Raw genomic sequence first — 15,694 nt, 5'->3', positions numbered from 1 at the left:
AAAATTTGATCTAGAACAACATTTTGCTTTGATATATAAATTGAAAGAAGAGAGACTCCTCTTCCACCCCCCCCCCATGTTATTTTCATTGAGAAATATTCACTTCAAGTAAAAGCTGTAATATAAACAGTGCAAATATTTGAATAGGGACTTTAAAAAGAGTTTAACAATAATGCTTTTCTAAATTATGATGTAGTTCTTACCTTTCTAACCATGGTCAGATCTGGCTGCTTGGTCCAAGTCTTGTTATAAATGTCATAGCACTCCATAGAGCATAGCTCCCTTTCTCTATCCTCACCTCCCAGAATATAGAGAATTCCATCAATCTCTACCAAACCAAAATTATGTCGTGCCTATAGAAGACACCAATAAACATTGTAGTAGCATATTTACAACAGTAATGGCTGTGTAATCATTTTTAATACTTGCTCTACCTGCAGAAGTTTGTAACTCAGATCACCTCTGTTAAAAAAAAAAAGTTATAATGCAAAATATCAATCTCTGGAGCAAATTTTTTATTCTGTAATTTAATATAAGAACATAATATAGGACAAATAAGAGCATTAAAGTTAAAACAGAGGTTCAGCAAGTGAATAGTAGCATGTTTCTTTAGCATTCAGGAATCTGAGCTATGGACCATGCTCCATTCTTCAACTAATCCAGAAGCAAGAATTTCCCCTTACAGTGACCAGGTCTGGCTAATCAATGCTGCAAATAAACAATCTGGACCCATAATTCCCCATTGGTCCAGCTCTCCTGATGGTAGCAGTGGTGGAACCTGCAGTTTAGCCCGAGTGCAAGTGTTTTTAAACACATGTTTTCTCTAACCTTATTCACAGTAGGCTGTAAAAACACTGCTACTGGTTCCACAGTCATCACCAAAAGAGATATGCTGAAATCTCCTCAGGTGCAAGGATGAGTTACGGTATTTAATAGAAGGCCTTTGGTAAAGAAAATTCTGGAGCACAATCAACAACTTCTTAAATAAAAAAATCCTATACCTGCTTAAAAATAATCAACACCCCAAAAAAGTGACTTTCAGGACTTGAAATTATATATAGTGGAACAGTCACTTTTTTGATGGCAGCTAAAACATGAAAAAAGAACCCTGACCCTCAAGGCAAGCTGGCAAGTTTAAGATAAGGTTCAAGTTACTTTCTATGTGTTGCTCCACCCCCCATTTCATGCGCATCCTTCTGCATGGTCCAATCCTCTCATCACGTTAGATTCTCAATACTATTTTTATATATACACTTTTTTTTTTTTTTTAAAGGCCAATAAACTCTAATGGGTTACTTTATGAACAGAACCAAACATCAGAGTTCATAAGGAATTCTGCAGCTCAGCTCCATAGCTAGTTCTTCAGTAACAACCAACGTTTTCCAGCGGCTGCAGTTATTACTAATCCAAGCGTGGCATCTAGGAAATATATAAGAAAAACAAAAATCTGCACCATGGCTTTGACTGGATCAAGTGCAAGCAGCTGGAAAATCAATTGGTCTGACCTATACTGCATTCTAAAAGTACCATCTGTCCAAGATACTGTACTTATATGACCACACACACCCCCGCCGCCCATAAACATAGTATCTGAGTGCCTCCAAATCTTTTAATGTTATGAGGATAAATACATTCCTGTTAGGTAGGGGATTACTGTTATCATCATTTTACAGACAGGCAACTGAGGTACAGAGAGGCCAAGAGACTTGCCCAAGGTCACAATGGAAGTTTCTGGCAGAACAGAAACCTCCCAAGTCCTAAGCTAATGCTCTAACTACTACACCATCCATCCTCTACTTTTCAAAGGAAAAATAAACCCCCATACAGTTGGGTAGTGATCTTGCCTCATTCATTGGTGGCAAGGAACTCCATGAATTGGTATCAGGATCATATTTTTCTCCAGAGCTCAGAGTTTCCTTATTTTCATCTTGACCTCCAAGTACAAACAAAGATCCTTCTGTAAAACAAAGTGCATGTGAAGATTTTTAAAATGGAAGTCACACCAATCCTCATCACAGGGCACTGAGCCACATCTTGGAAACCACAAGTTCATAAAAATGCCGTATTGGACTCCAGACTGGCAAAAGGTAAAGAATGTACTTTTCCCTGTGGTTTAACCCATCAGTGCAGACTCTACAGGCCAAATTCAGCACTGGTGTACTCAGTGCAACACAACTGAAGTCATAGTGTGGTTACTTGAGTAAAACATTCCCATAGTGACAGATTCAGCAGACTCCAACAAAATATCAAATTATGATTCCAAGATCTTCACATCAGAGGGAATCCTCACAAGACAAAGCAGCATGCTGGGGGAAGGTGGGTGGGGGAAAAACGAACAGGCTCTAGTGTAGCTTGCTCTAAGAAAGCAAACTACATTACAAACTATACCCCATTTTTGACAACCTGGTGAGTTTACACTCCGCTGGCTTTTTGTTAAAATAACATGCTGTCATTTACCTGCCGAGAGTACTCCATGGTTGATTCTTGGAATACTCATAGGGGCAAGTTCAATCCAGAGTTGCCTATTAGGATCATAAAGAGGGCACATGCATCGCATCACAGCTGTTGGTTTCCGTGACCTGAAAAAGGAGGAAATATATATATATATATATATATATATATATATATATATATATATATATACACACACACACACATACACACACACACACACACATATATATACATACACACACACACCCCTCGATATAACGCTGTCCTCGGGAGCCAAAAAATCTTACCGTGTTATAGGTAAAACCGCGTTATATCGAACTTGATTTGATCCTCCAGAGCGCGCAACCCCGCCCCCGCCCCGCAGCACTGCTTTACCGTGTTATATCAGGTGGTGTTTATATCTATATATCTATATCTCTATATATCTGAATACTTACAACACAGGGTAACTAAAATTGCTTGATTAATCATGTATTTTAAGTATAGATTCATAAACATGTGCATCTGGAAAATGCCACAAAGATGCGGTCCCAGCACAAAAGAGCTTACAATCTAAGTTTGTAAGTGTATAGGCAAGAAGGAGGGAGGTGGGGACAATATGCGACGCAAGGAAACTAGCTATGGCCCTAGTCAGTGAGGAATTTTATATAAAAAGCAGATTATACTATCATAGAACATAAGTATTTCTTCTCCCAGTAGAATGAGTTTTAAATGTAACTGAACAGGAGGTGCTACTGAGTTTTTATCAATAGTGAACAAAAGTCAGAGCTGGGTCAGCAAAGAACAATTCCCTCCTCCCAACCCGACAAAATACTTGAAAAAGGAAAGGAGAATGGGCATTGTCACCTTAAATCTCAATGTAACGAACAGAGAATCTACTTTGGCATCGCAGGTAGGTCCTGATGCTAAAGCAGAGTTTTGATATTTTATTAAAATGTAACACTGATCTGAGGGGAAAAAAAAAAACCCTGTAAAATAAGTGTTGCTTTTGGTGTTCCATATTTATTCTTAATTAGGACTTTCGCATCAAACCTGCTCAGTTTACAAGTCTGAACAAAATTTTTCTGGCACCAGCATATGGTACCACAAAAGTTGTGTCTTCGGCTTTCTACCTCACTAACTATCAACACTGAGGATGTTTTAATCAGAAGTTTGCTATGGAACTACACTGCTATTGTAAGGACTCTCACAAACCTCACTCAGCCAATCAATGGACATATGATTAAATGTGATTAGAGTAATTTTTGTTTGTATGGTGTCTCGAATATGTAAAGCGCTATGATAATGCTACATATTTATTTGTATTTTAATACTCATTAAAGATGGATTTTCAGAAGTTTAAATTAAGTAACTTGTTCACTGAATATATTTGACATTCTAAAATGGATCAAACATAAGGGTGTTCTAGGCACATCTAACCATGCTAAAAAACAAGTTTTATAATGTGCCCAATTAATTCAACACTAAATGGGTTAATATTAACTTCACTTCTTTATCAATAAGAAGATTGGCCATACTGGGTCACAGCAAAGGGCCATCTAGCCCAGTATCCTGTCTTCCGACAGAAATGCCAGGGAATGAACAGAACAGGTAATCACCAAGTGATCCATCCCGTCACCCATTCCCAGCTTCTGGCAAACAGAGGCTAGGGACACCATCCCTGCCCATTCTGGCTAATAGCCATTGATGGACCTAGCCTCCATGAACTTATCTAATTCTTTCTTTGAACCCTGTTAATAGTCTTGGCCTTCACAACATCCTATGGCAAGGAGTTCCGCCGACTGACTGTGCATTGTGTAAATAATACTTCCTTTTGTTTGTTCTAAACCTGCTGCCTATTAATTTAATTTGGTGACCCCTAGTTCATGAGTTATGAAAAGGAGTAAATAACACTTCCTTATTTACTTTCTCCACACCAATCATGATTTTATAGATCTCTATCATTTCCACCCTTAGTCATCTCTTTTCCAAGCTGAAAAGTCCCAGTCTTATTAATCTCTCCTCATATGGAAGCTGTTCCATATCCCTAATCATTTTCATTGCCCTTTTCTGAACCTTTTCCAATTCCAATATATCTTTTTTGAGATGTGGCAGCCACATCTGCACGCAGTATTCAAGATCTGCATATACCATGGATTTATAGAGAGGCAATAAGTTACCATCTGCTCACTAACTGCTTAAATAATACAAGCCATTTCTGTCAGTAACGTACTGAATACTTACACTCTTTCTTCACCACCAACAGTCACTATACACTCAGAATAACCTCTGGGTTTGAAAGAAGCTAACATTGCCTCCCCCTGCTGTGGTGGAGTGAGTGGAATGTTGTTACATTCTTTGACAATCTCCCGTACCAGTGGTTCACTCATCATCTGCTCACGCAAATAAGTTGAATCTAATCCTGAAACCCACACTGCTGACATGACATCCTTCAGGTGAACCTAGAGAACCAGAAAAAATTCAAAATTTCCAAAACAGTTTAAAAACAAAATTTTGTTCACCATACTTTAGAATATAGCTCCAAGGGAATTCTTATGTGATATACAGAAAATACTGAAAAATATTTTATGGATAAAACAACTTAATTTCTAAATAAAACTATTTTAGAAAGCACAGTTTAAGTTTCTATGTCTTGTGGCAAACAATGGTTACTTCCCCTCCACCCAACAATAAGCTCATACATCAAACACACAAAGACTAACAACTGTGTTACTTCATTCAGTGTTTTTATCTGCAAACAAGGGGAGGATGCAGCTACAGTATAAACAACACTTCAGCTCAACAAAACTATGTAATTTAGTGCACGCTAACCTTTCTTAATTCTGAATCGTGGGAGATCCATCTAATTACTGCTTCAAATACATATCTTTCATTTCCAACATTCAGCTTTTCCAGGGATAGCACTTCTTTCAGTTTTTGGGGACTCAGTTCCAGGAACTCCTCTGTGCTGCTGACATCTCGGAAGTGAGTTTCCAGATACTCCGAGGCAAGGTAATAAACGTGACGCAAACAATAGTGCAGTGCAAAGTCCCGAATACCAATACAGTTCTCAGCAGCTATACAACCTTCTAAAAACTCACAGCAGAGGGTTTTAAGATCTGTAAGAAGCAGGAGATCAGCTGCCTGCAGAACATCTTGGATAGTGTCTTCATTTAGCCTGATCTGCAAGAGTTTATTGTAAAAAGTTACAACTACAATTCACTATCTGATATAACTTTATAACTGATTCTTAGGGCTGGTCTACAGGATCACTTACGATGATGTAACTTACGTCGCTTAGGGTGTGAAAAAGACAGCACCCTAAGTGACATAAGTTACAACCACCTAAGTGCTGTCCACACCGTGCGGAGGTGGAGTAATTATGCCAACAGAAGAGTGCTCTCCCGTCAGCATAGCGTGTCTTCATCAGATGCGCTGCAGCTGCGCCAATGTAGCGTTTCAGTGCAGACTTGCCCTTAGTGGCTGAATAATGGAATATAACATAGATGTAGAAGATGATTCGAAACTACCATGCAGAAGGATAAAGCCACTGCTGGTGGGCAACTTAACTGGGGAGAGGGTGGGTGCAAGCTGGGTAGAGGGCATCTGAAGGGATGTTTTGTCTGAAGGAACAATGAAATTGTTCAACTCATCTGGGAAAATCAACTATATTTTGCTGGTAAGACAAATCAGCACACACAGAAAAGAGACAGAGCCCCAACTGCACTTTTTTCATCTTTACTGTGGCCTTGATGACGAAACTATTTTCTTAAAAATGGTTTCAGCTAACCAAGAGCCAATGCCACCTGATGTGTTTGGAGACCTGTTTGAAATTAATTCGGCAAGGTCAGTCTGGTTCCTGATGGACAAACCAAAAGCAGATTTTAATCTGTGTTTTGCTGGGAGTCAGTAGTGACTAGGGAGGACTGAACGGATGTGGAGAGGAAAAACAAAACAAAACAAAACACCCACAACAACTGTGTCAGCCTTAAATGGCTGGAGTTGATGGATACCAGCGGGGCAATGAGGTGGGAAGCTTGGACTGCCCAGATGGAAAATGTTCTGTGAAGGTCTTCAACCTCCCAGGTTGCCAATCCAGACATCTTTCACAAGTACCAAAATCACACATTCTTTAAAACTAACTCAGTGAAGAAACTAGTAAGGGGTTTTTTTGGTTGTTGGTTTTTTTGGTTGTTTTTGTTTTGTTTTTTTAAAGTTTAACATTTATTGTTTAAAGTTTGTTTCTTGGGATACACGACATTAAGCAGAGCAAGAGAAGCACATCTGAAGTGCTTACAATCTATTTTTGGTTCATACCAGTAGCCTGCATTCTGGCGTATAGAAGTCATTTCATAGCAAAGACTCAAAGCACAAAGTTCACTACTGCTGCCTTTTTTGGATGACAGGATAAGACAAAAAGCGGGGGCTTATCTCTAACTGATGCTGCTGAATTAGACAGTGAGAGATGCAATAATTCTGTTAAGCACCATACCTGCCCACTGAAGATGTAATCCAGTATTTCTCTCATGATTTCGACAGATATCCCTTCAAGTTCAATCTTATATGTAGATCCATCATCCTTTGGAGGATTATAGTTCAATTTTGTTCTGTGGGGAAAAACAGTAACTAATGAGTCTGCAGTATCTGGTTACCAAAACATCACGGGTAGTACTTCCTTGCAGACGCTCTCAAAACAAAGGTACCAGGATATTGTTAGAAGAAAGGATATCACAAAAATACCTACACAGATGCATTCCAACAGGTGTGGGGATCTGAATCTAGATGTAATATATATAATAAACAGACTTTATGCCAGCTATTTTGGGGAAATTAGGTTACTATAATTTAAGAGGCTAGTCCTATTAATCAGGAATCATGATTATGGCTACATTTTAGTCACAGGAATTTTTAATAAAACTAATGGACAGGTCACAGGCTGTAAACAAAAATTTATGGCCTGTGATCTGTCCCTGACTTGTACTATATACCCTTGCAGAAACCCTCCTATTAATGAGATAGTGCTGTTTAGAGGTTTCAGATCTAACCAAATGTATGACCGTCTAAACAGCCTCCTATTTCAGGCCATAATAATGGTTAACCTGAAATCACTTACTTCAGCCCAAATCCAAAAAAAACAAGAACAGGGGGGAAAAAAATCAATCTTGAGAACATTGTACTCTTAGGGGATGGGGATTATGTTTTTGAGAAAAAGTACAAATATAAGAAGCCCAGAAAAAAAAATTGTATATATTATATATATAATTATATATATTATTATATATAATTTTTTTTTCTGGGCTTATATATATATATATATATATATATATATATATATATATATATATATATATATATATATATATATATATATATATATATATATATATATATATATATATATATATATTATATATATATTCAGAACCATGAAAATGCACACTGAATATACCCCTTTCAACATTAACTCTACCCCCATATGCTATCCTGAGGACAACTGGAAACAATAAGACCCCACATTATTTATCCATTAGACAGGTTCACTTTATCAGTGAGTACAAAAATGTTAATAAATTAAGATTAAAAGTAAGCTATGTGATAGAGACATAAAGTGGTCTTGAAATTTCTATTTGTTTTCAGTGTGTGGAAAAAAAAGTAGGTATAGGTATGGAGGCTAGGCTGTGCATAACTGTGAATTTCTATAATTTAATTTTAAAAGTAAGATTTTGAAATTGTTTAAATAGAGATGTTTCAGCAAGTAAGTATACACGGCTGGTGGAATAGCAGATACTTAATTACAATTCCCAGGACACTGATTTATTCTGAGTGTCTGAGTTGCATACCTGCCGCATAGTCACACATATCTAAGTGACTGGGGAGACTGACAGTTATTAGCAGCAAACCAGCATGCAGAGATTTACATAATTAGTTTGGGTTGTTTCATTCTCTAATTTGGGACTAGGCAAAGATCTTTTCTCTGATTGGCTCCTATACAATACTCTGAACTTTGGAGCTGTTTGGCATCAACAGAAAAGGCTGTGTCAGCTTTTCTTATTTCAGCTAAAGGAAATAGAACACTAAGATTTACATGCAAGGCAACCCCCCGCCCCAAACACCCCAACATATCAAAACAACAAAGAAAACATTGTATCAACCAATACAAAGGGAATGAGGGTAGGGAAGAAGGGGTGAAGTGGAGTTTCTGTTTGTCCACTTCTCAACTCTGCCCACCCCTTCCAGGCCATCAAGTATTTTCCCCACCAGAACAGCTGTCCTATTAGTTATTACATTGTATGCCCTGGGAGTAAGTACAGCCTCTTGCTCCAAATTCACCTTTGAAAACAATGTATGCAAAAGTATATTGCTGTTATCCTGGGGAGAAGAGCCCCGCTGACTGGAGTGGAGAGAAAGATTTCTATAAGAGGAAGAGTAGAAGAAAAATAAGGGAGAAAGGTTAAGAGGATTTTTTAAACTATTTTCTTAAACCATTTAATTTGCAACAGGTCGGCAAAGCAAGGGGTGGCGGGAAGTGGCGCGGGTGAGGGATGTGCTGGCCACAGCTTCCTGCCACCCACATTGGCCTGGGACGGCAAACCGCGGCCAGTGGGAGCTGCGGTCCGCCGAACCTGCCGACGCGGCAGGTAAACAAACTGGCCCAGCCCGCCAGGGTCCTTACCCTGGTGAGCCGCGTGCCAGAGGTTGCCGACCCTGGGCTAAAACATGTTTGTGGTAGTGAATCAATCCCAAATTAGAAAGTGAGCTCTACTCAATACTAGTTAGAGGGTTCTGAACCTGCCAAGGCAATACTCCAGACTCCCCCATCAATAATAAGCATTGAAACCTCCTCTGCAGATTTAGGTACAAACCTACTCACGCCCAGGGCCGGCTCCAGGGTTTTTGTCGCCCTAAGCGGCGGCGGGGGGGAAGCCGCAATCGCAATCGGCGGCAGCTCCACCGCGCCGCTTTCTTCTTCGGCGGCACTTTGGCAGCAGGTCCTTCCATCCAAGAGGGACCTGCCGCCGAAGAGCCGCCCCTTCCCCTTGGCTGCCCCAATCACCTGCTTGCTGAGCTGCTGCCTGGAGCCGGCCTTGCTCACGCCAAGACACAATGAAGGCTAAGTTGGTCTCCTCCCAATTCAGGTCCCATATATGCGTTTATGAGCCATCAGAGCGCCACCTCCCCACATTAACACTAATTAAGCCTTGTTTAATTTTACCATTAAAAAAGCTAGACATTTGATAATGTGTCTGGATTTATAGCTGTAACACTTTCCTCTCACCAACCTTGAATTTTGCGCATGCAAAACTTTTTCGATCATATAAAATAGGTCAGACATAGAAACATGATGAAGCAGTTTAATGCCACCCACCCCCTCCTCCAAAATACATGTTACAATGAAACAAGTAGGATTTATTTTTCAGGTCACACCCCGGCCCTTTGGCAGCACACATGGAAGCTATCTGTCTTCACCACACCCTGTAGAGAGTGCCAGCTTTCCAAATATTTTGCCTACGTACTTAGTTTTTAGGTGCTCTGAAAAGAATGAGCAATGTCAGATCCCAAGGCGAAATGATCCAGACAACAGCTCAATGTAAAAAATTAAAAAAAAAAAAAAAAAGGAGGGGAAGGAGAATTGTTTTGTTTTTGTTTTGTAAGGAGGAGGACTGCATTTAGTTTAAAGCTTTTCAGAGTAAAGAAAAAAAGAAGTTTGGCTAAAAATTAGATAATTAAGTTTTTCCATATTGTAGGAGGAACAAGATAATTCCTTCAAACAGCAGCCACAGAGACATAGCATTCAGCATGTTTTTCTAGCACCAACAGCAATTCCAAGTTAGGGCCCCACTTCTATATGTCAGTGGAATTTTTTGCTTCATTTTACTGTGTTTTAAAGGCATTGTGCTGGATCATCATTTCATTTGCCCCACTATAAATCTGATATTATTCTGCTGCAGTCAATGGATTTAGGATTTACAGCCAGTGTGGAGTAGAATCTGGCCCTCAATCTCCAGTCAAGTCTGAGGCCTTCTCTATAGTTGGGTTTAAGCCATCAGTGGCAAGGTGGATTGATTTAAACCCCCATATGGAAAGCCTTGATTTAAATAATAATTTTAGTAAACTTTTCCATTAGTTCTTCAGTTATTTTCTTTAAAAAAAAAAGCACTCTCATTGGTTGATATAACTACTAAAACATGTTGATTTACAACTAAGCAGGGCCTTTATATTAGATTTAGTACATCTTTTTTGCTACCCAGGAGGGTATGCTATAACTATATACATTTATTTAAGCCATTATATATCTTACTATTTTCAAATTCTTATTAGCTATACATTTTTAGTATGTTAGAAAATGGTGAATGATGGGTGGAATCATAAATATTCAAACTTGAGAAATGAGCTAAGCAAAGCTTAGGGAGAGAGAGACTATAAAATAGGCACATGAGACGACTAGGGTGAGCCCAATGGATGATCCCGATATGGTGCATCTTGGAGTCAGAGGCTGGCTCCCAATACCTGTGATGAGTTTTCCAGTCTCTTACACCCAGTAGGACAGCCTCTAGTTTCCCACAGGATCAAGCCCTTAATACAGTACCTGACCTATCGTGACATATTTATAAAGCTTGATCTCTAAAGTTAGATCTTTTCCCCTGATTTTTCTTTATATAATAGAGAAGTAGCCTTTAACTAAAGTTTTTGCTAAAGGTTTATGGGGATTCATTATATTTATTTAAATGTTTTAAGAGATAATAAATTAAAGCCTTAACATATTTTGTAATTCCTATTTTTAAAACATTTTTTAAAAAGAAAAATTATAATTTAAATAAAATAAGAAATATCCAATGTAAATAAAAAAAATACATTTTGATTTTTCCCCCCAAGAAAATCACTTATTTTTATCCACCCTTATCAGTGGGCAGAAACTACTGTAGCTATTCCAATGCAAAACCCAAGCATAGACAAAGAAGCTACAATTTGCAACAGTTGAGTTCATCTTGGTACAAATTGCAATTTTCCTGGTCTACGTTTGTAGTTTGTACTCATTTAGCTGCACAGGTTGCTGGCCACTGATGGGAGAAACATAACTAATCCCAACTAGAAAACCTTGTCCACCCTACAAAAAACCACAAACACGCTCATTAGTAACAACAGGTGTATCTGAAAGTGTTGATCACAGCTTGTCTTGGTTTGAACTGTGATCAGAACCAATTCAGCTCTGGGTATATTCTGCAGCACAGAGAAGGCTTAAGGGACATCCTCTTATATTAGAAGCACATTTTAAAAATCCTTAACCTTTTTGTGACAATGCATTTGGAAAGTGACCTGAACTATTCTAAAGTAATTAAAAAAAAATACAAAAACCTGTACAATATTATTCAACAGGTAACAGCTTAGCTAGTATAAAAAATACTAGTCGTCATTATATCTCTCTGGTTAACTTTAACTTAGCATCTCAATTATAAAGCTTCAAGCCACCGCTCTGGTGCAGGTGCCACCTAAATTTGGTTGTTATATAGCTCATGTTTCCTAACTTCCACTTCATAACAACTTGAAATTGAAAACAGCTTGCAGACTCTTACTAAAACATTTCCATATACATTAGGCATCATTTTAAAACCATGACTTGCCTACTTTGTCTTTGTCAAATTCCTGGAGTTTGGCTCTTAACCAAGAGCTGGGCCTTTGCCTTGCTTAGGAATACAAATTGTCTACCAATTTGTTAACTCTGCTCTCAAACATCTTACCAACAGCTACTAGAAAGGAACAAGACCAACTACAGATTAGGGTTGCTAAATCTACACATTATAAAAAAAATATATTAAAAATCATAGAACATCAGGGTTGGAAGGGACCTCATAGTCCAACCCCCTGCTCAAAGCAGGACCAATCCCCAGACAGATTTTTGCCCCAGATCCCTAAATAGCTCCCTCAAGGATTGAGCTCATAACCCTGGGTTTAGCAGGCCAATGCACAAACCAGAGCTATCCCTCGCCCCAAGTCCCTGCTAACAATTTAGAACTTGTGACTTGATAAGTTCATCATTGTTGGAAAACATTATCCTTAATGAGTTACCAAAGAGAACTATTTTTTCAGGTCTTATACTTCCCCATCACTATGGCACCTGAAAGAAGAAAGCAGCAAAGTTTAGCCAACCTTTATAGCAATTGTAGGATGAAGCAGTGTAAATGAAAATCAATTATTTAAAAAACCAGTAAAACAGTGTGAAGATGGTAGCATGATCATGTCACTCCTTTGTAGATGTGAGAAGGCAGTAAGCTGGACAACTGAGATTTTGGGAGGCTATGAGGAAGGAAGATGAGACAGTCAAGGAGAAAAGGAGCTCAGATGAGGATTTCAGCAAAGGCAATGATGCATACAGCCAGCATTGCAGAGTGCAAACTCACTGGCACAAGATATTGGGTATGTCTGCGCAGCAAAGAAAAACCCATGCCAGCTGACTTGGGCTCCAGGCCAAGCCTGGACATCTACACAGCAGTGAAACAGTCCCACAGCCAGAGTCAGCTGGCACCAGCTTTTTCTTTGTTGTATAGGCATACCCACTGAGGTCAAGACTTAGAAGGATTCAAAAAAGGGGTATATATTTGCAAAGATAGCTACAGTCACACTAGATAGGAGAAAATTGTAAAAGGTATAAACCCACATGCCTCAGGATTTAAACCTATCATTAACTATTTGGGATGAGGAACAGATTTCCCTTTTATTATTCCATAACTGTACACTACAGGGTTTCTTTCATTTTCCTCTACGAAGACAGGTATTTCCGAAGACAGGATACCAGACACTATAAGCCAGTGGTCTGATCCAGGATGACAATTTCTGGGTAGTGGCAGGCTGATTTACATAAATAGAAGCATGGTAGAAAGAGAGTTTGAGATCAAGGAGAACGTACAGTGGAGGAAACAGTTGGCCTGAACTGAGAAGGGAGCTAGAAGAGAGTTCTATTTGACTCTCAATTGGTTTCTCAAATTTGAATTATCTTATCTAAATAAAGAAAATAGTCTCTTTGTATGTGTAGAACAGGCCACTGAAAACAAAATCAAGTTTATCAATTCAACCGACTCTGCATCTAGGGTATTGCACAGTCCTTCACCAGTTCCATGGCTCTACATTCTTAAGGACTTGAGCAGTAAATATATATTTTTGGAATTGACTGTGTTTAGTAGGAAAGATGACTGATTAGTAGACACTCATATTATAGCGACCTCTGTCTCTTTAGAATTACAACTTTTTGTGTAAAAGCAAAATGGGTTAGAGCCACAAAGGGATTTAGGCACTTAAGTCCAAAATTTAGATTCTTAAAACCCTGCTTAGCTGATGTCCAATAGCATAGACACTTAAAAGGCCTTTAGATACCTAAATTTCAGCCAATGAGGCCTTCTTTGTATAGTCCTGCTTTAAGGAAGGTGTTAATTATGGACTTCTTATCAACCTTAGCATGAGCACTGTATACTCCATTACAACCTCATTTTATATATATCATCATGCTTCACCTTACTTCCATCCAAATAAACACACTCTTAAAAGGCACTTCTCAGGAAGGCCAGACACATTGAGTTTCTAGGCCAAGCTATTTTTTGGGATATGGTAAACCAAACGAAAGTTAGAAAGTTTTTCAAAAAGTCAACAACTCAGATACTTCTTAAACACCATGCTTGAAAATTTAACTCCACTTAAGTCAATAGGAATTTTTTCAATGATTTTAGTGGAGCCAGGATTTCTCCCAATTACTTTTAAAACAACTTTTGTGATTTATTCCTAACTTCCTAGAAAAATTCTACCCTAAGATGCAGTATGTGCCATTTCAGGGAGATTGGTAAAGAAGACTGAAGCTAAGGTGAAAACTAGCTTCCCACCCCTGGACTACAGAATGGCTTCAAACCCTGCACATTGAAGCATGTGTTACATCATGGTTTGTGTGTATATAATTAAAAAGTAGAAGAGCTGAAAGGAAGGGTGGGAGTTCAGCTTTGGACTGAGGGTAAGCATAGGAAATTTCAATCCCTAAAGTTAGTTTTATCACTACATGTCGGAAAAAACAGGGCCTTGTATCAAGAGTGCATCCACAACTTTAATTACAGCAGCATTTTGCATTAAATTACTTCACTGTTAATGTCAGTGTCTCATTCAGTTAAGGCAGTGGTTCTCAAACTTTTGTACTTTTCACATAGCAGGCCTCTGAGTGCAACCCCCCTATAAATTAAAAATATGTTTTTATATATTTAACACCATTATAAATGCTGGAGGCAAAGCAGGGTTTGGGGTGGAGGCTGACAGCTCACGACCCCTCCATGCAATAACCTCGCAACCCCCTGAGGGGTCTCTACCCCTAGTTTGAGAACCCTAGAGTAAAGGAGACTGTTTTCAAATAGAAATGTTTATGAAACATCTATAGAAATTTTGTAACTGCAGAGAGAAACTGAACAAATGGAAATTTAAACAAATAAAAGCAGAAAGAAGATTCCAGCACTCATGAGGAAAAAAGACAACACTTCTATTAGCTAATAAATGCTGTAAGACAAATGATACTGTGGCTGCTATATTATTTTCCTAATTAAAATCTTACATAAATTCTAGGACTGATTTTGAAGAGCACTTAATTATTAAGTCCAGTGTTAAGCAATGCTTAGAACTAAATGTATACAGTGAGTAAGACATTTTAGTCATCTGTCTTCTCACAGACTCCACAACAACAAATCAAAATGCTGTAAATCAATAGTACTTAGGATAGAAGGAAACATGGAATTAATAATGTGACACAAAGCCTTTCACAGCAGGTCTCCAATTCAAATCCAGTCCAGTTAAATGTTGACAGAGAGAGGTTAACATCCTAAGGTTGTTTATTGTTAATAATGTATATTACAGTAGTGCCTATGGGCCAACTAAGAATAGGGCTCCATTGTACTAGGCACTGCACAAACAGAATAGTAATCAGTCCCTGCTCCTCAGAGCTTACAGTCTAAATAGACAAGACTGACACAGGATAAGGGAAGGAGTACAACACAGGCAGAGTGAACTGCGTGAAGGCAGCAAACATCTTGTTAGTTTCAAGCCTTTGCACATGACCAAAAATATATAAATAAACTACAGTATTTGTTTGCCTGAAAGCTATTTCCATGAGTCTGGGGTTAGAGTTAATTTTAAATACACTGAAAAATACCGTGTGCTTATTTTTACATATACCAGATTATTGTACTGGAGACAAACCAAATCAGATTACTAGAGAAAAAGTAAGATGTGGTAATAGATA

The 15,694-nt window shown here is 38.5% G+C and overlaps 1 protein-coding gene across 4 annotated transcripts in view; it reads right to left on the bottom strand.

Annotated features, from left to right (window-relative positions):
- Window positions 1-15,694, bottom strand: part of GAN (gigaxonin) — a 42,837-nt gene that overhangs the window by 18,079 nt on the left and 9,064 nt on the right. For all 4 annotated transcript variants that reach the window (XM_039503863.1, XM_039503860.1, XM_039503862.1 and 1 more), the window contains exons 2-7: window positions 6,926-7,040; window positions 5,266-5,616; window positions 4,678-4,895; window positions 2,458-2,579; window positions 1,845-1,957; window positions 204-353 (exon numbers count right to left, since the gene is read on the bottom strand). In XM_039503863.1, coding sequence (XP_039359797.1) covers window positions 204-353; window positions 1,845-1,957; window positions 2,458-2,579; window positions 4,678-4,895; window positions 5,266-5,616; window positions 6,926-7,040 — 1,069 coding nt within the window. The remainder of the gene's footprint in view (window positions 1-203; window positions 354-1,844; window positions 1,958-2,457; window positions 2,580-4,677; window positions 4,896-5,265; window positions 5,617-6,925; window positions 7,041-15,694) is intronic.

This window comes from Mauremys reevesii, linkage group 16 (genome assembly GCF_016161935.1).
Source record: "Mauremys reevesii isolate NIE-2019 linkage group 16, ASM1616193v1, whole genome shotgun sequence".
NCBI lineage: Eukaryota > Metazoa > Chordata > Testudines > Geoemydidae > Mauremys > Mauremys reevesii.
Note: the sequence above shows the minus strand (reverse complement) of the source record. Positions and strands in the feature narration are given on the sequence as shown.